Raw genomic sequence first — 27,620 nt, 5'->3', positions numbered from 1 at the left:
GCCCTTAGGTCTAGGGAGCGTACCGGGCGTGCGGCGACTGCGCAGCTACAGCAGCGGCTGGTGGAGCAAAACTAGGGGGCGCTGATGAACGTGGCAAGTCCTTCAAGTTTGCTCAGTGAGGTCAGTGTTCGCCGGCCGCTCCGGACGATTTAGGTTCTGAAGTCCTAGGCGAGCTGCAGCCTAGTGGCCAGAAGGGCCAGGAGGACGAGGAGCATCTGTGCAGCGGGACCTGGAGCGAGGCTAAAGGGCGCGCCGTGCCTCGTAGGCTGGCCCTTCCTGAAGTCTTTTCGTTCAGCCTCATTCTCCAGGAAAGGAACCCCTTCTTGTACTCCAACCCCGAGGTCTAGTGGAGTTTCTATAAAGACAGGATTTCTTGCTGCCCCCATGAAGCCCCCCGACTCTCCTGGTGTTCGAGAAGTCGGGCGAAGTGGAGAGCCAGCTTTCTAAGAAGCGAGCAAAAAAGGGAGTGTTTAGCCCACATCCTTGTGGGGAGCTATCTGATCACCCTGCCACCCTGATTTCCCTCTCTGTCTTCATAAGCAGAGGATATACACCAGGCAGAGGAAGCCCATTCTCAGAGCATGGGGCACGCTCACCCAGTGCAGATTGGGGTTCTAATCGTCAAGTTAAGGGAAAGAATCTAGGGTTAGAAGGTCTTCCCCAGGTTTGAGACTTCCCACCAGTATTTTAGGTGGTTCAGTGCCCAGGAGGTCTGTGGGCTAAGGATGCTCTGAGCCAGTTCGGGGTGATCTGCTGTGAGCAGCTGTCATCTAAGATGCTGGGAAGGAGCAGATCCTGACCCTCCTACCTGATAAGGTAAAGACCAGAGTGTGAGAGCAATACCTGGAGAGTGGAGCTGAGACCGTGGCTGTTGCAAAAGACATGATAGAACCGGGAGAGTGGTGAGAAGGAAATGAGCTGTTTTAAGTGAGAGTGGTTAAGATTCAGAAGTGCAGGTACATTGATATTTGGTACCCAACTTGAAGACAGCAACCGTTTTGTTATCCCAAGTAACATCCACTGAGGCTTTCAACAAACAATATGCTTGCCTATTTCAGGGTGTTAATCTGTTTTTCTTCAATGGATTTTTTATCTTGTGTTTCTGAGGTGCTTTGTCTTTCATTCTTCCCACTCTATGCCTTTTCTTATGAATGAAATTTGTAATTCTTGTGTCCCAACATCAGACAATGCCTGTCCTGTAATGTGCTCAGTATGTGGTTACTGAATATATGATTAAATGATTTGGAAAGGAATTCCTGAGAGCTCTGTTTTGGGGTTTTGATGAAAGTTCCACAGAATGTCTGTTTTTAAATTTTCAAATTATACAACTGATAGCTGCATTTTCTTTGTAAATTGGAATATTGTATTGAGAAGGAGTCTGAGTCTTAATACGGACCAACAGGAAGAGGTGCTCTTATCAGTTACTGATGTCTGTTATGAATGTTTGTGGTGTGAGTGTCTGGGTGTCTGTATGTCTGCCTATATATTGAACTATATCTCCTTAATGTCTTCAATCCTGCCATACTCCTGAAATTAATGTCCATCTTCACTGAAAACATTGAGGCTCCCTAATTTACAATTTTATTCATATGGAATTTCAGAGGATCCCAACTGGACAAACAATCTTGAAAAAGAACAAAGTAGGGGGATTCACGCTTCCCAATTTCAAGCGTTATTACAAAGCTACAGTAATCACCACGTGGTACTGCCTTAAGGACAGACGTATAGATCAATGGAATTGAATTGAAAGTACAGAAACAATGCCTTACATCTACAAGCATTTGCTTTTCAACAAGGACGCTAAAACCGTGTTATGTCAGGAAAATGGTGCTGGGACAATTGGAGATCCACATGCAAAAGAATGAAGTTGGACCCTTACCTCACACCATATACAAAAATTAATTCAACATCAGTCAAAGACCTAAATGTAAGCTAAAACCACAAAACTTTTAGAAGGAAACATAGGTGCAATCTTCATTGTCATGGATTAAGCAACGGTTTAGTCACTATAACACCAAAGTCGTAAGCAACAAAAGAAAAAATTAATAAGTTGGACTTCATCAGAATTAAAATCTTTTGTGTATCAAAGAACACTGTCAATAAAGTAAAAGAATCCACTGAATAGGAGGAAATATTTGGAATCATACATCTCATAAGGGTTTAGTATCCAGACTATATGAAGAACTCAACAACAAAAATACAAACAACCCAGCTGAAAGATGAGCAAAGGATTTGAATAGACTTTTCTCCAGAGAAGCTATACAGATGGCCAATAAGCACATGAAGATATGCTCAACACCATTATTTATTAGGAAAATGCAAATCAAAACCACAGTGAAATACCACTTCACCCACTAGGATGGTTAGAATTTAAAAATCAAATGCGGGGGGGGGGACAAAATGCCAAGTATTGGTGAAGATGTGGATAAATTGGAACCCATTTGTACATTACTGCTAAGAATGTAAATGAGTAAATAGTATACCTGCTGTGGAAAGTTTGGCACTTCCTCGAAAAGTTAAAGTGTTACCATATGCCCCAGCAGTTTCAGTCCTAGGTATTTACCCAAGAGAATTGAAAACATATGTTCACACAAAAACTAGTACATCAGTGCTCATAGCACCATTATTCATAATAGCCCCAAAGTGGAAACAATCCAAATGGCCAACTGAAAAATGAATAAATAAAATGTGCTATCGCCATACAATGAAATAATATTCAATCATGAAAGGAGCGAAGTACTGATGATACTGCTACTACATGGATGAACCTCAAAACCAGAATGCCGAGTGAAAGAAACCAGTCACAAAAGACCACGTACTGTATGACTGTTTGTGTGATGAAAAGCCCAGCCTGGGAAGAGCTACAGACACAGGAAGTATATTAGTGGTTGTTTAAGCTTGGGGGGTATGGGAGTTTGGGAGTTAAAAGCTAAATAGTGTAGGGTTTCTTTTTGAGTTGATGGAAATGTTCTAAAATTGCTTTGTTAATGGGTACACAACTCTGTGACTATACTAAAAGCCACTGAATTGTATACTTTAAGTAGGTGAATTACATGGTACATGAACTATATCTCAATAAAGCTGTTTGAAAAGGGGTGCCATCAAGGAGGAATTCAGAATGATGACATTTGCTTTTTTCTGCTCTTGGTGATTTGGCTGGGTTCTGGCTATGGTAGATAAGGGATTCTTTATGAAACACTGTGTAGCAGAAAGAAAAATATATATTATTTTACTGGTTGTTGCCAAAGTGTCTCTTAGGGAACAAAATACCTTTTCTTAGGAATGAGCCTTCCTAATTTACTCCAGGATCATTTGTGATTCAGAGGAGAAAACAAAACTAGGTAACTGCTCTTTGTTGAGGATTTGAAGGCAAGGAAGAACTGAGAAGGGAGGTGTTTCTACAAAACAGTGGGAGGCTAGGATGCTTTGGGGCAGAAATGACTGAGAGTCTCAAGAAAAGAAGGCTGCTATTCAGCCTGCTGAATCATACTGTGATATAAATGTCCCTTACTTTTACCCCTGAATCAGCAGTAAAACTGCTGTCTTTTCTGTGTGGTATTGAGGGGTATGGGTTTGGAAAGTAAGGACTTGGTTCCCCATATGGGCTGTTCCTGTGCTGGAGACAGTGGAGCAGCTGCAGGGCACAAAGCAGAGAAGGAGGGTTGAGCAGAATCAGAGCTGTCAGTGGTCCAAGGGACATAAGCCTCTGAATTCACAGTAATCTCCCTAAATAGTTCGGCTGGGTGTTTGAACAAATCTGATCTCCATATTAAAGGACACTTGGTTATATATTCTTGGAAGGGCAGAGTCTGGATATGCCATCTGCTGCGGGGCTAGGGGCGTTTATAGGTTACAGAACTTTGAAGGCAGGGGGAGCAGGAGAGAGAAGTAGAGTCACTGAGACAGGAAGAAGGAGTGTCTTCAGCCACAAGAACACCAACAACGGTGACCAATATTTATTGCACAGGACAGGGAGAGGCATGATCTTATGGAGGCTTCTGCTGGCTGGCTCTGGAGTGAAACCCATGAAAACTGTGATGCTGACACCGGGGGATTTGGTGAGAAGGCACAGGCAGGAGCCCTTCAAGGACATGCTGCAGACAGCATGGCCCACCGTGGCTCTTGGATATACATCAATAGCCTCTGATTTGCCCTGGAGATAAATCCCCACTCACTGGATGTTCCAAAGAAGATCCAGTCATAGGGTTTCCTTCACGGGTGAGCCAGGTGTCTTCATAACTCTGCAAAGTAGAGAATCAAGCAGAAGCTGAGACTTCTTCTAAGTGGGAAGAGACCTAAATGGAAAAGCCAGAGGTACAACTGACTGCACACTGTGGTCCCGGTTCACTGGAAAGAACCGCCCAATTGATGGAGATGGCAGTTGGGGGGTGGTTTGGGAGCAGCGGTCAGAAGACATCTGCCTAGAACCTGGTTTTCTCCCTTGTAACACGTGGGAGTTGTACTTCCCAGAGGGCAAGGGACCTGCCGTGGAAGATCACCAGGACGGATGCATCAGGGGCAGGAAGCAAGAGGGACATCGGTGCCCCTCCCACCTGCTTCTTGAAACTGTTCTTTTGTTTCCACCGCTGGGAAGTTACCAGTTGGTTCCCGGTGTCTTTTGGTGCTCTCTGAAGGTGGGAAGTAGTTAGAAGAGGGAGCTTTGTCCTTCCGGGTCTTCCACCATCTCCCCACGCCCAGGAGCACCAGCTCCAAAAGAGTAAACAGGAGACAGAGCCCAGTGACCCCGAACATGGTCTTTAGGAAGATGGTCTTCTCAGCGGGGCGAGACAGATTACATGTTGTACTACCAAGGCAAGGCTCTTGACGACATGAGAAGGAGCTGGGCATCTTGAACCCATACAGATGGTACTGCCCCCCCAAGGCTGCCCCCTCAAGGGCCAGGCGCACCCCCAGCTGTGCCACGTAGGCCCAGAGCAGCCTGGGGCTCCCAGCCCCCGAGGCACCCTGGCTCTCCTCCCCCTGGCCACTCAGTGTCCCTTCTTCCCTCTTCACCTTTCCTGCTTCCCACTGCCAGATCACGTGATACAGCGTGACCCCCACATAGAGGATGCTGGGCACTGCCACCAGGATGACCTGGAAGGCCCAGAAGCGCAGAGGGGAGAGAGGGTGGAAGGCGTCGTAGCAGGCGGCCTTGCAGCCCGGCTGCTGGGTGTGACACACGAATTCGCTCTGCTCATCACTGAAGACCCCCGTCCCACTGGCGGCCAGCAGCACCAGGCGGAATCCCAGGAGCACGGGAAGCAGGAGGCGCCCCACAGGGGTTGCGTGCCGGCTCTCCTCCACCACCAGCCGCCTCAGGAACCCACCACACATCCTGTTACGGAGCAGAGGATAGTGGTGAGTGTAGGTGTGCCGCTCACTGTCCTCTAGAGAAGCGGCAGGCCACCTTGTCACCCCCAATCCAAGGATGTGTAAGGTGGGCTTCCTCACTCCTCTCCTAGAATCTGGTTGATCAGATACCAAGACTCTGATTGCATTGTCTATGGTTAATGGAGTCATATGTAAAATATGAATAGTGAGTGGCAGTGGGCATGGCTCTCTCTCCTGTCCCCCTCTGTAGAGGAGAGGAACTCTCGGATGGGGGGAGACCAGGGTCTGTCTTTGTCTCTCTTTTGCCCTCCCTGCTTCTCACCCTTTCCCAAAGGCTAAAGAGACAGAGACCAGAGTCCTCTAAAGACTGGAACTAGAACAAATCATAATAAAATTTATATGGAGCCATCAAAGACCTAGAATTGCCAAAGCATTACTGAAGAAAAAGAAAGGGACTGGAGGAATAACTCTCCCAGACTTCAGACAATACTACAGAGCTACAGTCATCAAGACAGCATGGTACTGGTACAAAAACAGACATACAGGCCAATGGAACAGAATAGAGAGCCCAGAAATGAACCCACAAACTTTTGGTCTACTAATCTTCGACAAAGTAGGCAAGAATATACAATGGAATAAAGACAGTCTCTTCAGCAACTGGTGTTGGGAAAACTGAACAGCAGCATGTAAAGCAATGGAGCTAGAACACTCCCTTACACCATACACAAAAATAAACTCAAAATGGATCAAAGACTTAAACATAAGACAAGATAAAATAAACCTCCTAGAAGAAAATATAGGCAAAACATTATCTGACATACATCTCAAAAATGTTCTCCTAGAATAGTCTACTCAAGCAATAGAAATAAAAGCAAGAATAAACAAATGGGACCTAATGAAACTTACAAGCTTTTGCACAGCAAAGGAAACCATAAGTAAAACAAGACGACAACCTATGGAATGGGAGAAAATTTTTGCAAATGAAACTGACAAAGGCTTGATCTCCAGAATATATAAGCAGCTCATACGACTTAATAAGAAAAAAAAACAAACAACCCAATCCAAAAATGGGCAAAAGACCTAAACAAGTAATTCTCCAAGGAAGACATACAAATGATCAGCAGGCACATGAAAAAATGCTCAATATCACTAATTATCAGAGAAATGCAAATCAAAACTACAATGAGGTATCACCTGACACCAGTCAGAATGGGCATCATTCAAAAATCCACAAATGACAAATGCTGGAGAGGCTGTGGAAAAAAGGGAACCCTCCTGCACTGCTGGTGGGAATGCAGTTTGGTGCAGCCACTGTGGAAAACAGTATAGAGATTCCTCAAAAGACTAGGAATAGACTTACCATATGACCCAGGAATACCGCTCCTGGGCATATATCCAGAAGGAACCGTACTTCAAAAAGACACCTGCACCCAAATGTTCATAGCAGCACTATTTACAATAGCCAAGACATGGAAACAGCCTAAATATCCATCAACAGAAGACTGGATAAAGAAGATGTGGGATATTTATACGATGGAATACTACTCAGCCATAAAAACTGACAACATAACACCATTTGCAGCAACGTGGATGCTCCTGGAGAATGTCATTCTAAGTGAAGTAAGCCAGAAAGAGAAAGAAAAATACCATATGAGATCGCTCATATGTAGAATCTAAAAAACAAACAAACAAACAAACAAAGCATAAATACAAAACAGAAATAGACTCATAGACATAGAATACAAACTTGTGGTTGCCAAGGGGGCGGAGGGTGGGAAGGGATAGATGGGATTTCAAAATTGTAGAATAGATAAACAAGATTATACTGTGTAGCACAGGGGAATATACACAAGATCTTATGGTAGCTCACAGAGAAAAAAATGTGACAATGAATATATATATGTTCATGTATAACTGAAAAATTGTGGTCTACACTGGAATTTGACACAACATTGTAAAATGTTTATAAATCAATAAAAAAATGTTAAAAAAAAAAATGTTGCTCCCCGGGTGATGGCTGCCGGGGTCTGATGCTACTGTCAGTATCAGTGCTGACCCCGGGGGGACGCACGTGCGTTTTTCCACCTGCTTTTCCCTGGCTCCACGCCCTCTGGTGCTCACAGGTGTGTCAGCTGGCCTCTGCCTCCACTGCAGTGGTGAGACTGAGATGAGGTTAGGTTAGGGGGGATCACGGAAACAGTGAGTGTCAAGAGTTGCTTTCATCTGATGTTCTTTAGACCTAATGGCTTAGGGAAGGAGAACACTTTGAAGAAAACCCAGCAGAATCCACTAAATAAATGTAATGAGGTTGGGGCCAAAGCCAGAGCTGATGGGATAAAAATTCAAAATTCAACTCTGCTTTGTCATCGCTCCTTGGGCTTGGGAGGTGACCATGGTCAAGGACAGGCTTCAGAAACCTTCAATTCACTGGACAAAATACCATCAGGCTACAAACCCAATTTACCATCTTTATCTTTGTCCCAGCAGCAGCCTTCCTCAGTGCCCAGCTGTTCTGTTAGCCCTCCCTCTTCAGGCCAAACTCTCATGTACCTGGCTCCCCTCAGTCTCAGAGGACCATGCAAACCTCTTATTCTGGAGGAAACAGAGACTCTTTAATGCGAGACCCTGCATCTGCATCTTCTCTTATCTCCGTAGTCACTTCCTGCTGTGGCATCTTAGAGAAGGAAGTGTCTTTCCACTTGTCCAAGGCTACTCTCCCTTTCAAAGCTATGTCTCTGGGTCGTTCCTTCCAGCTTCTTCAAGGATTTGACCCCCCAATTATCTTTCCTGTAATTCAGAACACCCTTGTTTCCTCTCTGACCAGGAACTTGCTTAGGTTGCTTCCTGCTGAGTCTAATAATACTACTAATAAGTTGAATTTCAAAGTTAACATGGCAGCAGCTGAGACGTGCGTGATTTATCTCATATCAGCTTCCCAGTTAGAAGACCCAGGGAGATGCACAAAACAATTTATAAACTGTAGATAAGAACAGACCCCGTGCCAAAAGTTAGGCAGAATGGTCGCCTTCATGCAGTTAAAGAGGCTGGATTGAGACACTTCCAAGGGAAAGCTCAAAGGGTCTCAATGGACCAGAGAATTTTGTCACCATCCACCAACTGTGAGAAACCATATTTTGAGCCACTAAGAATCAGAGTCTGAACCTCCCCGCCTGCCCCTCTGTCCCTGTCTTTCTGCTTCCATCGGAGACTGTGAAGACTCTGATGGGTATCAGGCTGCTGAAAATTCTTTTCTATAAAACTGGATTAAAATTTTTAGAAGAAATTTATTTCCAGTCTCTAGAAAGATGCAAAACTGGGACCATGATTAAAGATGGCAGATTGAAGATAAAGATCTATCTCCTCTCATCCCTAGGACTTGAAAATGAGAGTAAATGGGTATTTAAATGTGTACACCCACCACAAATAGAGCAGGAGGCAGATCATCAGTTAGAAAGCAATAGAACAGATTCTAGGGGAAATTAAGTCAGGGTGCTAGAAAGCACATTGGGTAATTCTTCCAGAATTCAAAGGAAGAAGATGAATAATTGAAAATAATAAAAGGTAAATAGATAAGGAACAAAATCTGTTTCCTAACTTGGAAATCAAGACAACAAATGTAGCTTACTTACCGGATGAGAAACACTTAGTGAGGTGCCTTGGGAAAGAAGTGGTTTCTCAATAAATGTTTAAGTTTTGTTTGGAGAGAGATTCAGCTCCAAGAGGACCAAAAGAAAGGTCAAGTTTCAAGGCTGGTCCTGGGTTTCTCAACCTTGGCGCTATTGACATTTGGGGTCTGATCATTTTTGTTTGAGGGTAGGAAGGATGCTATTCCAGGCATTGGAAGATGTTTAGCAGCATTGCTGGCCTCTATCCACTAGGTGGCGATAGCACATTTCTCCCCTGGTTGAGAACCACTGCTTTCGGGTTCCACTCGCTTCCACTCTTGGGTTCAGTTACCAGCTCTGTCAAGCAGGACGTCTGTAGCAGAGCATCTCAGAGGGCTTTTGTACGGCATGATAATCAGCCCATTTCCAGGCTGGTCGTGCATCCTCCTGTGAGGGTGCCTGCAGCCCCTCCCCGCTTTATAAGCTCAAAGTGTCCCTGCACTTAGGGGATGCAGCCCTGGGCTCTGAACACACTCTGAACAAGTGTCCCTCCTCCTTCATCCCCTGCTTTCCTGAGATCATGTGGTCTCCCCGATCTAGTCTAGCCGTTCCCAGCCCACCTGTCTCATTCTCTGAGACCTGCATCCTCTTCCCACAAACATGTCTGCAGCTTTGCCCACAGGGGACCAGAGACCCCAGGCCAAACTTGGAGACATAGGGAGCTGAGGGCTCAGCATTGCTGAAGAAGCTCCAGAGACACCACTCTGTTTCTAGGAATGGAGAAATCATTTGCAAATAAATGTATTTGGGAGTAGGTTAGCAGGATCTGAGCCCTGTCAAGATTTTAGAAGCAATACCTATGAGGGAGAAGGAGTGCGTGCTTAGCATGCATGAGGTCCTGGGTTCAATCCCCAATACCTCCATTAAATAAGTAAATAACCTAATTACCTACCCCAAAAAAACGTTTTAACAAAGTAAAAATATTTTTAATAAATGTCTATTTTAAACATTAAAAAGGAATTGGAAGAAGGAGGAAAGCCCAGAGTTTGAGAGGATTTTCAAATATGTAAACAGATTTGTTTTAATTCCATCATGATTTTTAAAGCATTTTTCTAAGCATCTCTTGTTCTTTGGGAGAAAATTTTTAGTGTTCCATTCCTGGTAGAAAACATCTCAGAGAGCTAAGGTGTGAGGGCAGAATGTCCACTGAGGACAGGGCTGGACCTAGTTCACTGGACCCAGCTCACTGCCCCACGTCTCACCCCACCTGGCCTGGAAAGCATCCTAGACTTTTACTCAAAGTCCACATGCAGCAGCCCTGGCCTCAGCAGGTATGCAGGACCTCAGGCCACATCCTGGGCTTAGATCAAGTCTGAATGTTAATAATACCCCCAGGTCACAGGTGGGTGCATTAGGCTGCAGATGCCAGCCTAGAGCGCTGGCCAGCCCCCACCTCCGCTACCCCCAGGCCCTGTGCCAGCCCAGCTTTTCTCTGCCCCAGCACTCACCTGGCAGCTTCGGGCAGAAGCACCAACAGCAGAGGAAAGAGGCAGAGAGAAGAGCCGTCAGGCTGGAGCCCCACAGGGTCCCAGCTCTCCCCCAGGCCCTGCCTCCCCCCACCACCCACATCTTCGCCCTCCCCTTTTCATTCCTGGCAGCCTTCACGCGGGTTAAAAAAAAAAAAAAATGCAGCTGGAGGGGCAGGCAGCCCTGCTGCTAAAGAATGGAATCTGGAGAACAACCCGCTGTTGTGGAGGACGAGGCGTCTGTCTTCTAAGTGAGCTGAAACGGAGGTTTTCAGATAATCTGTAAAGGGGGGGCAGTGGCCTTGGAGTGTGTTTCCAGTGTGGGGGCTTGCAGGCCACAGCAGATAGAATTCCCTAAGTTTATCTCAGGGCATCCTCTCCTCTCGTCTGGGAGAAATGGGCATCTGCTCCTTGTCGTCTCAGAAACTCAGGGATTTTTCATTTTCTTGAGGGTATAAAATTATGGTGGATTTACCATCAAGAGGTCTTTAAAGGCTGGTAATTTGAAACGTGAGGAGGCTAGCAGTATAGTATAGTTTAGAGGTTTGCCATCCACAGCTGGATTGCTTACTCAAATCCCAATTTCTCCACTCACTAGCTGGTCAACCTTTTATAAGTTACTCAACTTCTCTATGCTTTATTTCTCTCCTCTGTACCAGGATAAATAATAGTATTTACTTCATAAAGTTGTTATGAAGTGTAAGTGAGTAATAGCCATTTAGACTTGGAATATCCATCATCCATCATCTATTAAGTAATCAATATCCATTATTTATTAAGCACTGAATAAATGTCAGTGCAACAAGATATTAAACTGAAAATCTAGACTGGAATTTCGAGATGCAATGTTTTAGAAACTACGATGCACATGACATTCTAAAGTGATTTGTTAGCCTGAGATGCAAAATTTCAAAGGAAAACCAAATAAATAACCAAATAAACCAAATCAGTAACATTTATGTCACCCTTAAACTCTACGCCTACATCTAAGTTGTATAAAACAGTAGAGTGTTTGGAAATTAGAGAGAGAGAGGATTAACTTTGGAGAGAAGATACTTTGGAAAGAGATGTGCTGTTAGTTCTCCCCACAGGCAAGGGGTGAGGCTGCTGCCTCCCACATCTCATGCTTAGTGAGACAGGCTCCAATGTGTTGATGCCTGTCTGATAAATCAACAAGGCAAGAGACAGCATACCCAGCAGATGAACCAAAGCTCGGTGGCCCAGAAATCCCCAGGGGCGGGATCGGGAGCCCAGGTGCTGCAGTTCTCACTGGGGCGGGGCTCCCTGAGTTGCTGAGATGACAAGGAGCAGACGCCTGTTTCTCCCAGACAAGAGGAGAGGATGCCCTGAGATTCCATAGTGATTCACAATTTTAAAGGTTATATTCCATATAGTTGTTATAAAATATTGGCTATATTCTGTGTGTTGTACAATATATCCTTGTAATTTATTTATGTTATACATAGTAGTTCATACCTCTTAATATATCCCATCTTGCCCTTCCTCACTTCCTTCTCTCCACTGGTAACCACTAGTTTATTCTCTATATCTGTAAGTCTGTTTCTTTTTTGTTACATTCGCTAGTTCGTTTTATTTTTTAGATGTTACAGTATTTGTCTTTCTCTGTCTGACTTATTTCACTTAGCATAACACCCTCCAAGTACATCCATGTTGCTACAGGTGGCAGATTTTATTCTTTTTTATGGCTGAGTAGTAATCCATTGCATGTACATACATGTGTATATGCCACATCTTTATCGATTCATCTGTCACTGGACACTTACATTGCTTCCATTTCTTAGCACTTGTAAATAATGCTACTATGAATATTGGAATGCATGTATCTTTTCAAATTAGTGTTTTCATTATTTTTTTTGGATATATACCCAAATATTTGAACTGCTAAGTGGTATGATCGTTCTATGTTTAGTTTTTTGAGGAATCTCCATACTGTTTTCCACAGTGGCTTCACCAATTTACATTCCCACCAACAGTGTACAAGGGTTCCCTTTTCTTCACATCCTCGCCAACATTGGTTGTTTGTGGTCTTTTTGATGATAGCTGTTCTGACAGGTAGGAGGTGATATCTCATTGTGGGTTTGATTTGAATTTCTCTGATGATTAGTGATGTGGAGCATCTTTTCATGTGCTTGTCGGCTTCTATATGTCTTCTTTGGGAAAATGTCCGTTCAGATCTTCTGCCCATTTTTTAATTGGGTTCTTTGGGTTTTTGATGTTGGGCTGTATGAGCAGTTTATATATGTTTATATATGTTGGCTATCAACCCCTTATCAGTCATATGATTTGTAAATATATCATCCCATTCAGTAGGTTGTCTTTTCATTTTATTGATGGTTTCCTTTGCTGTGCAAAAGCTTTTAAGTTTAATTAGGTCCAATTAGTTTCTTTTTGCTTTTATTTCCTTTGCTTTAGGAGACAGATCAAAAATATATTGCTGTGATTTATGTCAAAGAGTGTTCTGCCAATGTTTTTCTTTCAGGAGTTTTATGATTTCCAGCCTTACATTTATGTCTTTAATCCATTTTGGGTGTATTTTTGTATGGTGTTAGAGAATGGGTAAACTCTTGTGATCCTCTTTAGTCTTGAATTTTCGACTTCTGGCTTCCAGAACTGAAAAAGAATACATTTGTGTTGTTTTCAGCCAGTAAGTCTTTGGCAATTTGTTATAGCTGCAATAAGAATCGAATATAATGCCTGTTCTTGACTTTTGCCCAGATTTTCATTCCTTTCCTTTTTCTTAAAGATTTGTAGGAGTCTTTTATATTATGTATATGTTTTCCTCCAGTCAGTTATATATTTTGCAAATATCATCTCCCAGTAAATGAGCTGAATTTTCACTCTGTTATGGAGATTTTTGATAACAAACATTCTTCACATGGTCAAATCTTTCAACATTTTTCTTTTATAGTGTGTACTTTTTGTGTCTTAAAATATTCTTCCTTATCCTGCTATGGTATTTTTGACCTGTAGAATTTTTATCATTCAGCTTAAAATATTTTAAAATTTCCATCATTATTTCTTCTGGATCTCATGAAATGTGCAGAAGTATGTTTTCATTTTTTTTTTTTGAAGTATGTTTTTAAGTTTCCAAATGTATAGGAGTTTTCTGCTCGTCTTTGTGCTAGTTGCATCATGGTCTGAAAGAAAATCAGCTGTGTAGTAGCAGCCCTTTAATTTCAGACTTACTCTGTGGCCTAACCTGCGCTCGGTTTTCTTGTATATTTCATACATGCTCAGAAATAATGCTTTTCTTTGGTTACTGAGTACAATGTACCCATTAGGATCACTAGATTATTTTTGTATCTTGCTCTGTATCTGTACCACGCAGTGTGGTAACCGTAAACCACACATGTCTCTTGAGCATCTGAAATGTCGCTGGTACAACTGACGAACTGGGTTTTTAAATTTATCTAAGCATAATTAACTTTTATTTAAAGGCAAAAGCTAAAACTCCATAAAATATGTTTTTCTGATAGACACACTTTGTTGTTTTGGTAGGACAGACATTGTTTGGGTTTCTGCTATTGAGTTGTGTGAGTTTCTTATATATTTCAGATAGTAACTCTGTATCAGATAAATGGTTTGCAAGTATTTTCTCCCACTGCATAGTTTGCCTTTTCATTTTGTTGGCTTTTTTTTTTTTTTTTTTTTTTTTTTTGCTGAGCAGCAGCTTTTGAGCCTGATGTGGCCCCGTCTGTTTATGTAGGTTTTGCTGCTTGTGCTTTTGGTGTCACACCCATAAAGTCATTGCCAAGACCCATGTCCAAGAGGTTTCTCCCTTATATTTTCTTTGAGAATTTCTATAATTTTAGGTCCTATATTTAGTTTCTTAATCTTTTTCAAGTTAATTTTGTGAGTGGTGTAAAATGTGGGTCAAGCGTCACACTTCTGTGTGTGAATGTGTAGTTTTCCCAGCACCATTTATTGAAGAGACTGTCCTTTCCCCACTGAGTACCCTTGGCTCCCTTGTCAAATGTTAGTTGGCCGTATATGCATGGGTCTATTTGTGGGCTCTCAATTCTGTTGCACGGGTCCATGGGTCTTTTTTTAATGCCTGTACTGTACAGTTTTGATTACTGTATCTTTGTGATTTAGTTTGAAATCAAGAAGTGTGGTGCCTCCACACTTTCTTTCTCAAAATTACTTTGAGTCTTGAGTCAGAGTCTTTGTGGTTTCATACAAATTTTAGGATTGTTTTTTCTAATTTCAGAATGCCACTGGAATTTTGATAGTGATTGCACTGAATTTGTAGATACTTACAGATTTTAACATTAACTCTTCCAATCCATGAATATGAGATACCTTTTCATTTATCTGTGTTTTCTTCAATTTCTTTCATCGACGTCTTATGGTTTTAAGTGTACACATCTTTGACTTCCTTATTTAAACTTATTTCTGTTTTATTGTTTTTGACGTCATTGTATATAGGATTCTTTTATATCTTTTTAAGCTAGTTCATTCTTAGTGTCTAGGAACAGAAGTGATTTGGATACGTTCATTTTGTGTTCTACAACTTTACTAAGTTTGTTGATTACTTCAAACAGTTGTTTGGTATAGTCTTCAGAATTTTCTATATATAAGGTCATGTCATCTGCCACCAGAGACAATTTTACTTCTTCCATTCTTATCTGGATGCCTTTTATTTCTTTTTCTAGCCTAATTGCTCTGACTGTGACATCCAGGACTGTGTGAATAGCAGGGGTGAGAGTGGGCACCCTTGTCTTATTCCTGATCTTAGAAGGAAAGCTTTCAACCTTTCACTGTTGAGTGTGATGTTAGCTGTGAGTTTGTCATATATGACCGCTATTATGTTGAGATATGTTTCTTCCATATCCAGTTTGTTGAGAGTTTTATCATGAAAGGGTGTTGAATTTTGTCAAATGCATTTTCTGCATCTATTGCAATGATCACATTTTTCTCTTTCGTTCTGTTAATGTGGTGTATCACATTTACTGGTTTGCGTATGTTGAATTCTCCTTGAATCCCAGGAATAAATCTCACTTGATGATGCTGTATAATCCTTTTCGTGTGCTACTGAATTCAGTATGTTAGTATTTTGTTGAGAATGTTTGCATCTATATTCGTCAAGGAAAGTGGCTGATAGTTTGTGTGTGTCTGTGATATTCTTATCTGACTTTGGTATCAGGGTATTTCTGGCCTTGTAAAATGAGTTTGGAAGTGTTCCCTCCTTTTCCAGACTTTAGAGACCGACTTCTAAAAGAAAAGACCTTCAACTGTGGCAAGGGCACAGTGGAGTATGCTGTGACCCCATATTACACAAAGGCCAGGAGGAGAGAGATAGGGGTGTATTTTGCAAGATTCTTGTACTGTGTGTGAAATGGTATGGCATCACTAGAAGGTAAACTGTTATAAGATAAAGATGTACAGTATAAAATAATCAAAAAAGGATTGTAGCTAATAGGCAACCAAGGAGACACAATAGAGTTATAAGCATATGATCATTTCATCCAAAGGAAAGCAGAAGAGGAGGAAAAGAGAATAAATAAAGCAGATGAGACAAATAGCAAACAAATAACAACATGGAAGACTTATATAAATAACCACATTGGGTGTAAATGGTCAGACCTCTTCAATGTATAGACAGAGAGACAGACTGAGTAAAAACAAATGGAAGACCTATATACAAATAACTCACTTTAAATATAAATTCACATAAAAGTAAAAGGATGGGAAAATATACTATGCTAACACTAATCAAAAGAAAGCCTGAATGGCTATATTCATATCAAATTAGGTTTCACAGAAAAATATTACCAGGGATAAAGAGGTCATTCCGTTATGATAAAGAGGTCAATTCATCAAGTCCTAAACACTTACCTACCTAATAACAGAGGTTACTCACCATCCTAGATGCTGAGTAAGGAAACAGAGATTCAGAAAGGTTGACCCACCTGTGAAGGTCACTCAGGCAGCGAATGGAAGACGCAGGCTGGGAACCAAAGATGACTCCAGGGTCAGCCTCTCCCCGCTCTGCTAAGATGCTTCTCAAGGAGGAGCCACCGAGTCAGGTGCCTTCAGCACATCTTTGCTGATGGCATGTAACCATCTCCTTGGGAACAGAGACCTGTGAGCCCACCGTTCGGGGCTCTGCGGGTGGTCCAGCCACAGGGACCAGAGACCTTGTCCAGATGCCTGAAGTGGGGGTGGAAAGCGGGGACACACATAGGACTTGGGGAACAGGCACATTTTTCAGAGTTGCATGGATTTCTCCTGATTCCTCAATGGCTCCATTTATAAATGTCACAGTGCCCGGGTCAGTGTGGGTATCGGGAGGAGGTGAAGGTTGATGCTGGAGGGCAGGGGCAGGGCGGTTTCTGCCTGATGATTTCTAAGCTTCTGACCGAAGCCTAAAGCACCAAGACAAACTTCTCTTTCACAATGCATTTCTAAGGGTTGGTGCTAGGAAAGAAGCCCCCAAGGGTAAAGAGAACTCCATCCCACGTCTTTATTCCACCAAACAATGCCCTCTTTGTCGCCCCTCTTCCCACCCGATGAGACCAGCCTCCTCCCACAGCCATATGTGGACGAAATGTGCCAAGACCTGGAGCAGCAGGGTGCCCGGGTGCAGGGGTCATCCAAGGGCAGGGAGGGAAAGAGAATCAGATGGGACGGCACTGGGCCAGGGATGCCAAGCAGCCGGGGCAGAAGGAGATTAGTTAGTCCTGGACCCACCAACGCGTGAAAATCTGGAGGACACAAAAATATTAAATTAATAATTGTTTAAATAGTGTGCAGATTTAAAATCTGTAACATTTACAAATAGTCGGCAAACTCTTTTCCCACAAGGATGGCAAGGACACTACTGAGCCACAAATTTAGCTCAAAGGACTGGTGCTACAGAAGCAGCGTCCTGGCTCTACCCCATCTGGTTTATTACCTAAATTTCTAGAGATTTCTCTGTCCTGAGCTTTCTACTATGTAAAGGCGAGTCCTCGCCCACATGAGCATGCAGTGCTGGGAGGCTGACAGCAATAAATGGCTAGAGACCAGAGGCTGTGGGTAACTGCTGATCCCAACAACCAGGTCTTCCTCCTTGACCCTCTGCTGCCCCACCGTGGGACTCGCAGTAGACCCACGCCTCAAAGGTCTTTCCACTTTTGTAGGTCCTTACTCTGTGACTTCCTGTACACCGGATTTTCTGGGCCCCATGGAATGTTTCCCAAGTTTTAGGCACTGCCCACCCCCACGATCAAGCCTTCTTTCTCTACGACTGTGAGGGCAGGAAGCCCCTGGGGTCCTAAAGCCAAGCGGTGCAGATGGAGGATGGGAGGAGAGTCAAGTTCAGAAGACCAGAGAGGGCGTCTTCATGGTGACCTTGAAAGACATCATGGACTGTTCCCAGGACAGACAAGGCTAGTGGGCTGTGGGCTGAGGGCTGTGGTTGGGAGGTAAGGATATGCTGTTTTCAGAAGCTCAAGGGTCAATCCCAAATAGGCATGAAAAGGGGAGTTGGCAGGAAGGAAATATCAGAGCTCCTGAAAGATACAAGTGGAAATGCACAGGCGTTTCTGCATCCCCTCCCCCCACCCCGAGATCCCACATCACATCTGCCTTCCTGCTTCCCCCATCCTCACTCCCAGGCCTCGCCTCACACGGGAAGCAATGTCAGCGTCAGCGCTAATCCAGGCACATCTGACCCCTCAGCTCCACACTCCCACCTGTCTGAGGCTGACCCCGCTCTAGAAGATGACAGACTCACCCCAGCCCAGGGAGACTGGGTGGAGAGTGAGCCAACCCTGGGGTCAGTCAGACCTGAGTTTACACGTGGTGGCTCCACCAGTCACTGGCTGTTTCTTGGTGACTGAATCATCTGGGTTGCATTGCCTTAGTAAGTCTTCTCGTGGTTGTTATGGGAATTCAGTTTTTAAAAACTAGCCTATGTAAGCTTCATGAGGACAAGGGTGATGCATCTCTTGATCTACCCCGGACCTTCATGCCAACGACATTTCTGGGCATTTAGAACTTGCCCAGGATGTATGGGAGAAGAGCTGCAAATAGTTCATGTAATTAGAGGTACCTGTGTGAAAATGTATTTAAAACAAGAAATTTGACTCAAGCCTCAGCTGCTTTTATAGCTTTCTGGGATACAATAAATAATAGAAATGAAACATTAAAATTTTTAAGAGAAATGGAAGTGATGCCATGAATGAAGCAGGAAATGACATCAGAACACTGGGGTCCAGAAGGCTGTCCCATCAGGGTCTCACACCTTCCAGGGAATGTTAGGTTGAGAGTTCTGGAACTATGCATACAATGGACAGATTCATCATATTCAACAAAGAAATCCCAGCCTGAGTCCCCTTGGACTCTGCAGCCCCGGGCACCAATCAAAAGTGGGAATCAGCATAAATAAACAAATAAACCTAATTACCTCCCCCCATTTAAAAAAGTAATTTAAAAAAAAAGTGGGACTCGGAGAGCATCTCATGGAAGTGGCTGAGGCCTGCCTGGAGGAGGAGTGCCCTGAGATCACATACTACCTGGACTAAATGTTCACTGCTTCTGTTCTACTCACCAGCAATGAGCAATGGACGGAACAAGGAACCTTGAGGAGGGGGACGTAAATGGGTAGATGAACCAGTGGAAGAGAAAGAGGAGGGCTTAGAGGTGTGGAATAGTGCTCCTCAGAATCCTGCTTAACCCACTAAAAGTACTCTCGAAAGCTCTGGGTTCAGGACAAGGATGGAGACAGGGAGGGGCATTCCCAGCCCACTCCTAAGACTCAAGGAAGAGGCCCGAGTTCAAATTCTGTCCTTGTCCCAAGCTCCCCAGGGAGAAACTGACCTGGATAAGCCCCACGATCCTATAATTCTCTCTCACAATAGTGATTTTTCTTACACTGTGCTCGGCGGGCAATATGTGAAAATGCTGTCTTTGACATTTAGTTATGGAAGAAGAACCAAATAACTCAGAAGGAAATAACTCAGCCAGTGATAGTTCAAAACTTCTGACCTTTGAGCAAATAAAGAAAAGCATGTGACAGGAGAAAATTTTCAGATCAATGAGGAAACCCAGAGTCCACGTGAGCAGGTCAGAGCTGAGGCAGTTTGGAGATCCGCCCCCCCCCCCCCCAGCAACAGGAGAGATGGGGCGGGGGTGGATGAGGGGGGAGGAAACATCAGAAGACCTGAGTCCTGGCCAGGTGTGGGGACAAGGACAGGGCTTAGAGCCACTCAGACTCCCAGAGGAACTTCCTGGAGGGATTCAGATTTCAGAGGACGCCTAAGACAGCTTGCCAAGAAGAGGTAAAAAGAGCGTTCCTGACCACTCAGGAGTGAGGCAGCTGAGATGAGACGGTCACAAGGTCTTGACAAGGGAAGCAACCTGAGGGTGGGGCCAGGCGGTGGGCATTGACTGGTCACACCTGGGAGAAGGAAGGGGTCCAGAGAAACAACGTGGGTCCCTCTGTGTTCCCCTCCTGCTCACCCAGCCAAGAACCACCAACAGACTCTCCCCACCCCAGTAGGGGCTTGTTGCCACAAATTGTCTCCTTCTCGACAATTCCCCAGCCGCTTCAGAACAGCATGTTGCTCTGTATCTGGGGGACCCCTCTGCAGACAGCCCGTCAGCCCCCAGGGTGCACAGAGAGAACTGCATTTCCATGTGATGGGCTTCCTCTGCATCCTGCGTGTTTTGTTTTATGCATTAATAATTCTCTTGAAGGAAAATAAATAAATAAAAATTTTAAGTTAAAAAGAACAGAAATGATCTTGAGAATAACTGGCAGAGGCCTAGGGGGCATAGAAGGCTAAGTGCTGACCGAGAGGGCTGGGGCAGGAGAGAGCGCGGGCTGGCAGGGAAAAGATGGCTCGTGGAACGCGTCTCATTCTTTGAACACTGGCCTCTCATTGGATGGGGCCCCCAGACTCTGACCTCAACTTTTCTTTTGAATTTATCATCCCAGCTGCCCAAGCCCTCAGGCTTCTTCCTGAACTCTGTTTCCACCAAACTGGCCTCAAAGACCCTCAAGCAGGTCTGATGCCATCTCTCTGCAACTTTGCTCGTTTGTCCATTGATCTGTTGTTCTAGGTGTCCATTGATTGTCCTCTTTCTGCCAGGCACTGGTCCTGTAGCACATCTGCCGCCACCAGGGGCAACCAGATGCCGCAGCCTGGACCGGTGACATCACCCAGCAGACACTGGATGCCCCCGGGGCTACTGCTGCCCCGCTGCCCCCAGGAGCCGCCAAGACCACACGAAAGGGTTGTCTGCTGTGCGTGCCTCTTTCCTGCGCTGACATGTGACTCAGAGAAGGAGCATCTGCTTCCCTGAACCCAAGCCCAGTTCAGCTGTGGACTCACTGAGCACACCCTCTGCCCAACCCAGCCTGCGCATCCTTCTCTCTCGCTGTCAGGGGAGGAGCCCGTCCTGGCGCCTCTCATTGGCCTGCGGACACCCCTCCCCTGCACTGGGCTGAAAGCCCAGCCATTCCCGTAACTACACCTGGCTCTGTCTCCAGGTAGCCCGCTCCGAGCTCCGGGACCGAGGGGTCCAGAACCTCCCAGCGGGGCAGTGGGCACAATGGCGCCCGTCCTGCTGTCCCTGCTGCTCCTTCTCGGTCCTGCAGTCCCCGAGGAGACCCAGGCTGGTGAGTGGGGAAGCAAGGGGTGGGTGTGGAGAACAGAGGGGAGGTAATGAACTGGACACCGAGGCCGGGAGAAGAGCTCCAATGTAGCCGGGATTCCCAACTGTACAATGGGAATGGGTGTCCAAGGCTGTCAACTAACACTTCCAGAAGAACTCAGAGAGCCTCTGGACTCGGGCAAAGTAAGACCTTAAAGAATCAGAATCAGAATCAGAAACTCCTCATTTACAGATAAACAAAACTAAGACCCAGAGGGGTGAAGTGACCTGCCCAGGGTCACACAGCCAAGACAGAGCAGGAGCCACACAGGAAGAACTTCTCCTCCCTTCCCACCTTCTAGTCACTGGATGTACCTGTCTGAATTTCAGAGAAAGAAAAAGCAGCCCCAAGGGATGGCTGTGAAGGAAGGTTAACTGGAAAGGTGAGTCTAGAAGGAAACACACTCCCTCACTCCACAGTCAGACAAAACTACACTGGGCTTGCCAAGTGAGTGGCTCGGGAAAGAAGCCAGCTGGAGCTTGGGAAGATCAAGGGCCAATTCTAGGACAGGGGAGCGAGGCTGTATTTTGGCATACAGAGTCTCAGGATGAAGAAATGTAAGTTAAACTGGGCATGTTTAAAGTTTATTACACATACAAACTGTCACAGTATGAGTTTCATGTTAGTTCTATAATGACTAATCATGTTTAGACTGTTACATCCTATATCAAAATCTGTATTATTCAAGGTTCTCCAGTGAAATAGAGCTAACCGGATGTTAGAGAAAAAGGATTTACTTTAAGGAATTGGCTCACATGATTGTGGGGGCTGGGCTGGCAAATTAGAAATCTGCACAATAGGTCAGCAGGCTGGAGACCTAGAGAAGAGCTGATGTTACAGTCTTGAATTTGCAGGCAGTCTGGAGACAGAATTCCTTCTTCTCTGGGGGACCTCAGTCTTTTCTCTGTGGCCTTCAGCTGATTAGATGAGGCCCACCCACATTCTGGAGGGGAATCTGCTTTACTTGAGGTCTACTGAGTTAAATGGTCATCACGTTCAGAAGCTAATTAGCAAAAACAATTTCAGTGCTTGAACTAGGAATCTACCATATGACCTCCAATATTATGAACACCCAGGTGAGTTATATCATGAATTAATTATGGAATTAATTGTGGGAATGCCCCCCAAGCCCTCCCCTCATACCAAAATGCAAGGTTACAGCCCTGGCAATTCTGAGAGCCATCCTCGTCTTACCCTGTGCCAAGCTACTCTAGGTCATTTCCTGAGTTTTCTAGTAAATTTCCCTTCCTACACTTTCTAACTATGTGTACTTGTCCAGTGACAAAGTTTTTGGTAGCTTAACCCAGAAAATATTTATTTCTTGCTCACATAAAGTTGGATACAGACCACACAATTTCCTCTCCTCCATGGGGTGACTCAGGGGTCCAGGTTATTTGCATCCTGGGACTTCTCCGTTTTATCCCGTGGCCTCCACAGTCACTGCCTAAAAGGAGGGGAGAGAGGTGGGCCTAAGCAGCTCCCAGGGGCTCAGACTGAAGTAAAGACATCACTTCCACTCACATTTCCTTTCAACAGAACCCAGTCACATGGGCCCAGTATGCCTACAAGGAGGCTGAGAAACACTATCCTTTCAGATGCCAAGAAGAAGAAATGATGTAGCAAAGGCACAAAGCGGGCTCTGAGATAGCATCTCCAGGACAGAAGCTGGGCCCTTTCCCTCGGGGGGGCCTCCAGTGGTCCGAGGCTGACAGCCAGCTGGAGAGAGCTGAGGAGGAAAAGACCCCGTGGCCTCTCCTGTCCTGGCCCTCTGCTGCCCTGCACAGGGACTCCCCTGCATGGACCTCACTCCTCAAAGTCTTCTCCTCCTTTGCAGGACCTTACTCTCTGAGATTCCTCTACACGGGACTGTCCAGGCCCAGCAAAGGCTTCCCAAGCTTCCAGGCCACCGCCTACCTCAATGACCAGCCCTTCTTCCACTACGACAGTGAAGGCAGGAAGGCCGAGCCCCTGGGCCCGTGGAGCCAGGTGGAAGGGATGGAGGACTGGGAGAAGGAGAGTGAACTTCAGAAGGCCAGGGAGGACATCTTCATGGTGACCCTGAAAGACATCATGGACCATTACAAGGACGGAGAAGGTCAGTGGACCACGGACTGGGGTGGAGGGTCTTAGCTCAAGGGGCAACCCCACTGTTGTGAGCAGGATGTCCACAGGACGGAAGTAACTCCTGCCCCAGAGGAGGATGGGGAAGCACAGGCGGAAATGCACAGGCGTTTCTGCATCACCCCCTCGACCCCACATCACATCTGCCTTCCTGCTCCCCCATCCTCACTCCCAGGAAGTGATGGCAGAGTCAGCGCTAAGCCAGGCACATCTGACCCCTCAGCTCCACACCCCAACCTGTCTGAGGCTGATCTCACTCTAAGTGTCAGACTCACCCCTGCCTGGGGATGGGGGGTGGAGAGCGAGATAACCTTGGGGTCAGTCTGTCCTGGGTTCACGGTGGCTCCACCAGTCACGAGCTATTTGACAATGAATGCATTTCTTAGTTATCTGTTTTGAATCTGTAAAAATTGGAGCCTTGAGACCTGCCTCCAAGAGAATCGGTCAAACTTACCTACATAAATTCCATAAAGGTTGGCACATAGTCTGTCTGGATCTCCCCTAGGGCTCCAATAAGACTTATTCAAATGAAATCTACTGAGCGATTGAGCGGGAGGAGCTGGCATAAACCAGGGCCCACATGAGGAGCTCAGTAAGGCCTGCATTCAAGACCTCAGACTCTTAGAGTTACGGGGGACCACAGAGACCCTCCTGATGATAACGAGCAGACTCGGGGGGGGGGGGTCATCTGGGCTCATGGTGTGAGGGGCCAGCACAGAGCTGGGCAGTCTCCCAGCCCAGCACCTTCTCCTGAACCACACTGCCCCTACCATAGGGTTGGTTTCTGAGGACAAAAATGCCCAAGAAGCTATGTGGTATCTGAAAGTTTCCCCCAAGAGGCAAGAGTTCTGCAGAAATGAGAAGGATGTGGGTGGGTGGGAAAATGGCCTGGGCTGTGTCCAAAGTAAGAAAGAATACCGCACAGATGCCCGCAAGGACGCTGGGAGACATTCCAACTGGCTGGAATAGAAATGTGGAAGTGAGTAATTACAAGGAAGGAGAATGAAGAGAGGAGCACAGGGTGTTGGAAGATAACAGTCGTTAACATTTATTGAGCACTTACTATGTGCCAGGCACAGGGATCAACACGCGCAGCGCTCACAATAACCCTCTAACAGTTCCAGCGCCACTACCATTTCAGTGGTGAGAAAATTGAAGCCCGGAGAGGTCAGTGGCTCAAATTCATGCAACAAGCCCAGTGGGGCGGAGCGATCTGGGATTGGAGCCCAGGCAGCTGGAGACAAGAGCCCGGGCTGACAGCACTTGTCAGCCTCGGGGAAACACCTACTTTCATAATCAAAATAAAAGGCTGTGTTCCCTTTCCCTAAGGAGGCCAGCTTCTGAGAGTTGTTGCCAGTAGGGAAGGGAGGTGGGGCTTGAGAGATTTGTCTTAAAGATTTCAAACATGGGGAAAGAGGGGAGAAGTGAGCAAAGTATGTTTACTCAAGCGGTGCCATCAACTCCACCTAGAACTGAGAAAAAAAGGAGAGATTTTGTAATCTCTATAACGCAACAAATAATTTCTGTTGAACATGGACACACACTTCAGTGTAGCCACGTCAGGTTCCTGAACGCACAGTATATTCAGACAAAGATTGTTAAATGAGACAACGCAGAGCAGCCAAAAAATCTATCTGAAGGATGTAGCTCTCTGAGATTCTCTGGCTGGGAAAAATATATCTCATCTCAGACTGGCCGAGAACACCAAACCAAACCCGGCCTCCCCCTCTCTATCTGCTGCGCGTCTGACTCATAACCCATTTGCCACAAGAAAGGGATCGCACGCTTAGATTTCAAAACCCTTTCTTCCCGCTGGGCTGCAAACTGCGGAGTAAGTGTCAGAGTGCTTGAGACAGAGTTGATGCCGGGCTGGCTGACTTCCGGGGGCGGGGGGAGGATGCAGGGTCTCACACCTTCCAGGGAATGTTTGGCTGTGAGCTCCGGAGAAACAAAAGCAGTGGAGCGTTCTGGAGGTACGCCTACGACGGTCAGGACTTCATCGAGTTCAACAAAGAAATCCCAGCCTGGGTCGCTCTGGACCCAGCAGCGCTGAACACCAAGCAGAAGTGGGAGGCAGAAGAAGTGTACGTGCAGCGGGCCAAGGCCTACCTGGAGGAGGAGTGCCCAGGGATGCTGCGGAGGTACCTGAAATACAGCAGGACCCACCTGGACCGACAAGGTACCCACTGCTTCCTACGTCCGGCTCTCCCCACCTCCCCCTTCCCTCACTCAGCTGAGAAAGACCAAGGTGATCTCAGGCTGGGAGCTCAGGGAACATCTCAGGCAAATCCTCTGGTCATTCCTCTCCGCGATGGTGCTTCCCGGCTTGGTGGAGAGGAGGCAGGTGTGCAAAACGTCTGCCCCAGAAGGATGAAAACAGGTGTGGATCGGTGTGAGCAGGATTGATTGTCACAAGCTGAGACTTTGGTCTGGGAAGTAATGAGGAAGAGGGTCAAGTGGCAGGGAGCAGGGACGGGTCTGATGGATGGAGAACGCGGGGGACTGAGGACTGACTGGGGGAGATGGCGCCACAGAGCTCATTCAGAGGTTTGGGGGAAAAAAACAGAAAATGTTTGGCACGTTCACAATTTCTTGACATCAGAAGTTAATACGGGGTAGCAGGGAGGGTGTAGCTCAGTGGTAGAGCATATGCTTAGCATGCACAAGGTCCTAGGTTCAATCCCCAGTTCTTCCATTTAAAAAAAAATCAGTACATGCTGGAAAGGGGGCAAGGAAGAGAGCAGCCACAGACGCTCCGTGCTCCAATGGGTGAGCATCGTGAGAAGCCTCAGCCTTCCTGGAGCCTCACAAGGCTTCCCCAAGGAGGCAGATACAGCGCTTAGAGCTCCGCTCACCACTGCAGCCGGGGAGGGGACGCCGTGGCCAGGGAGACGTTGGGCCCTCGGTATCCACGCCCTGTCCCTCCGCAGAATCCCCCTCTATGTCAGTCACCAGCCACGTGGCCCCAGGAAAAACCAGGACACTCAAGTGCCTGGCCTATGACTTCTACCCCCGAGGAATCCGTCTACACTGGACTCAGCCCGGCAACGTGCAGGAGACCGAGTCAGGGGGAGACGTTCTTCCCAACGGAAATGGCTCTTACCAGTCCTGGGTGGTGGTGGGAGTCCCCGCTCAGGACAGAGCCCCCCACTCCTGCCACGTGGAACACAGCAGCCTGGCCCGGCCCCTCACCGTCCCGTGGGATGCAAGGCAGGAAGCCAGGGCTGAAGGCGACGTGGGCGCTCAGACCCAGTAGCCACCCCTTCTGCGGGTCGTGAGGGAGCTGAACTCTGGAATCCACCCTCGGCATCCCCAGCCGGGCCCGGGGAAGCGCACAGGAGGTGGTGGTGGACTCAGAGACGGGAAGCTTGGGCGCCGGGCGCTGAGCGGACTCACTGCCAAACCACCTTGCAAAGCCCTGTTATCTAATCTGTAAAATCAAATCAACAATCATCCCCTTGCTGAGCACGTGCATATAAAAAGGTATTTTTAAACTGCAAATTCTGTAGAAATGTGGGAGTTTATCATGCATCATGCCCCCCCCTTTTTTTAATTGCCAAGGAACATTTTACTTTAATTTTGTATTAACATTAGAACAAGGTATTGGATTCATCTGAAATTCTTGGTGTCCACTCCAGGCAGTGTTTACTGGGCATCTCATCTGTGGCATCCACCCTAGCATGGCCCGGGCCACCGGGTCCCCTGGGCAGTGTTCGGGTGCCCACTGCTGGTGTCCCCTCTGGCCATGAAGCCGTAGGACTCTGCATTCTCTTTATTCAAACCCAAGCCTCTTCTGCACCTCAGTTTCCCTGACACGCGCTCGGTCCCTGTGAGACGCTGCCCTCCACACCAGCTCCCTGGCCGGCCCTACACCACGCTGGCCTTGGAACAGCACACCAGGGCTTATCTGAGAGGTTTCTTTCCCTCAGGACACTCTTCCAGGAAGCAGGAACCAGCCCTGATGTTCCTGGAGACCCTCCAAATTCAGCTGAGTGTGTTTTTTAACTGTCACCCACCCCCATCCAGCAGTTTAAGCCCCAAAGACAGAGCAAAACATTCATACCTTATCTTTTTATTAAGACTCGCCTGCCTAGGGCTGTTTTTCCCTCCCTGCATAAGACCTTCCTTCACATCTCAGCCTCCGCCTCCCACTCCCAACTACCCCAAAGGCAGCCTGCCAAGCTGAACTCCTTAGAAAAGTCATTCCCTGCCTGCAGAATTCTGTTTCTTAAGATCCTAAATTTGAAGGCTATACTTTTTTTTTTTTTAATACTTTAATCCAGTTTGAAAATCAAAGCCAAGAAATAGCTTCCTTAGTCTACGTGCTAGCACGTTTTCCTCCTCTGGAACAAAACAAAAGTCCTGTCTGAC

The 27,620-nt window shown here is 46.2% G+C and overlaps 2 protein-coding genes across 4 annotated transcripts; one reads left to right on the top strand and one right to left on the bottom strand.

Annotated features, from left to right (window-relative positions):
- On the top strand, positions 1 to 26,750 carry AZGP1 (alpha-2-glycoprotein 1, zinc-binding). Its single transcript, XM_032459755.1, has 5 exons — positions 1 to 120; positions 20,563 to 21,092; positions 22,963 to 23,223; positions 25,153 to 25,428; positions 26,180 to 26,750. The coding sequence occupies exons 2-5, from the start codon at positions 21,026 to 21,028 to the stop codon at positions 26,503 to 26,505; spliced, it is 930 nt and encodes a 309-aa protein (XP_032315646.1). The 5' UTR covers positions 1 to 120; positions 20,563 to 21,025; the 3' UTR covers positions 26,506 to 26,750.
- GJC3 (gap junction protein gamma 3) lies at positions 3,942 to 22,574 on the bottom strand. 3 transcript variants are annotated; one of them, XM_032459753.1, is made up of 3 exons: positions 22,476 to 22,574; positions 17,046 to 17,190; positions 3,942 to 5,335 (listed from the first exon to the last, which is right to left on the bottom strand). In XM_032459753.1, exons 1-3 carry the CDS (start codon positions 22,495 to 22,497, stop codon positions 4,513 to 4,515), a joined length of 990 nt encoding a protein of 329 aa, XP_032315644.1. In that variant the 5' UTR covers positions 22,498 to 22,574; the 3' UTR covers positions 3,942 to 4,512. The 3 variants fall into 3 exon arrangements, with proteins under 3 accessions (XP_032315644.1, XP_032315645.1, XP_006181319.2); XM_032459754.1 differs by lacking the exons at positions 17,046 to 17,190; positions 22,476 to 22,574 and adding an exon at positions 16,396 to 16,980; XM_006181257.3 differs by lacking the exons at positions 17,046 to 17,190; positions 22,476 to 22,574 and adding an exon at positions 10,445 to 10,790.
- Positions 26,751 to 27,620: the final 870 nt, after the last annotated feature.

The sequence above is a fragment of the Camelus ferus genome, chromosome 18 (assembly GCF_009834535.1).
Source record: "Camelus ferus isolate YT-003-E chromosome 18, BCGSAC_Cfer_1.0, whole genome shotgun sequence".
Taxonomy (NCBI): Eukaryota; Metazoa; Chordata; class Mammalia; order Artiodactyla; family Camelidae; genus Camelus; species Camelus ferus.
This window is presented reverse-complemented; position numbering and strand designations above follow the sequence as displayed.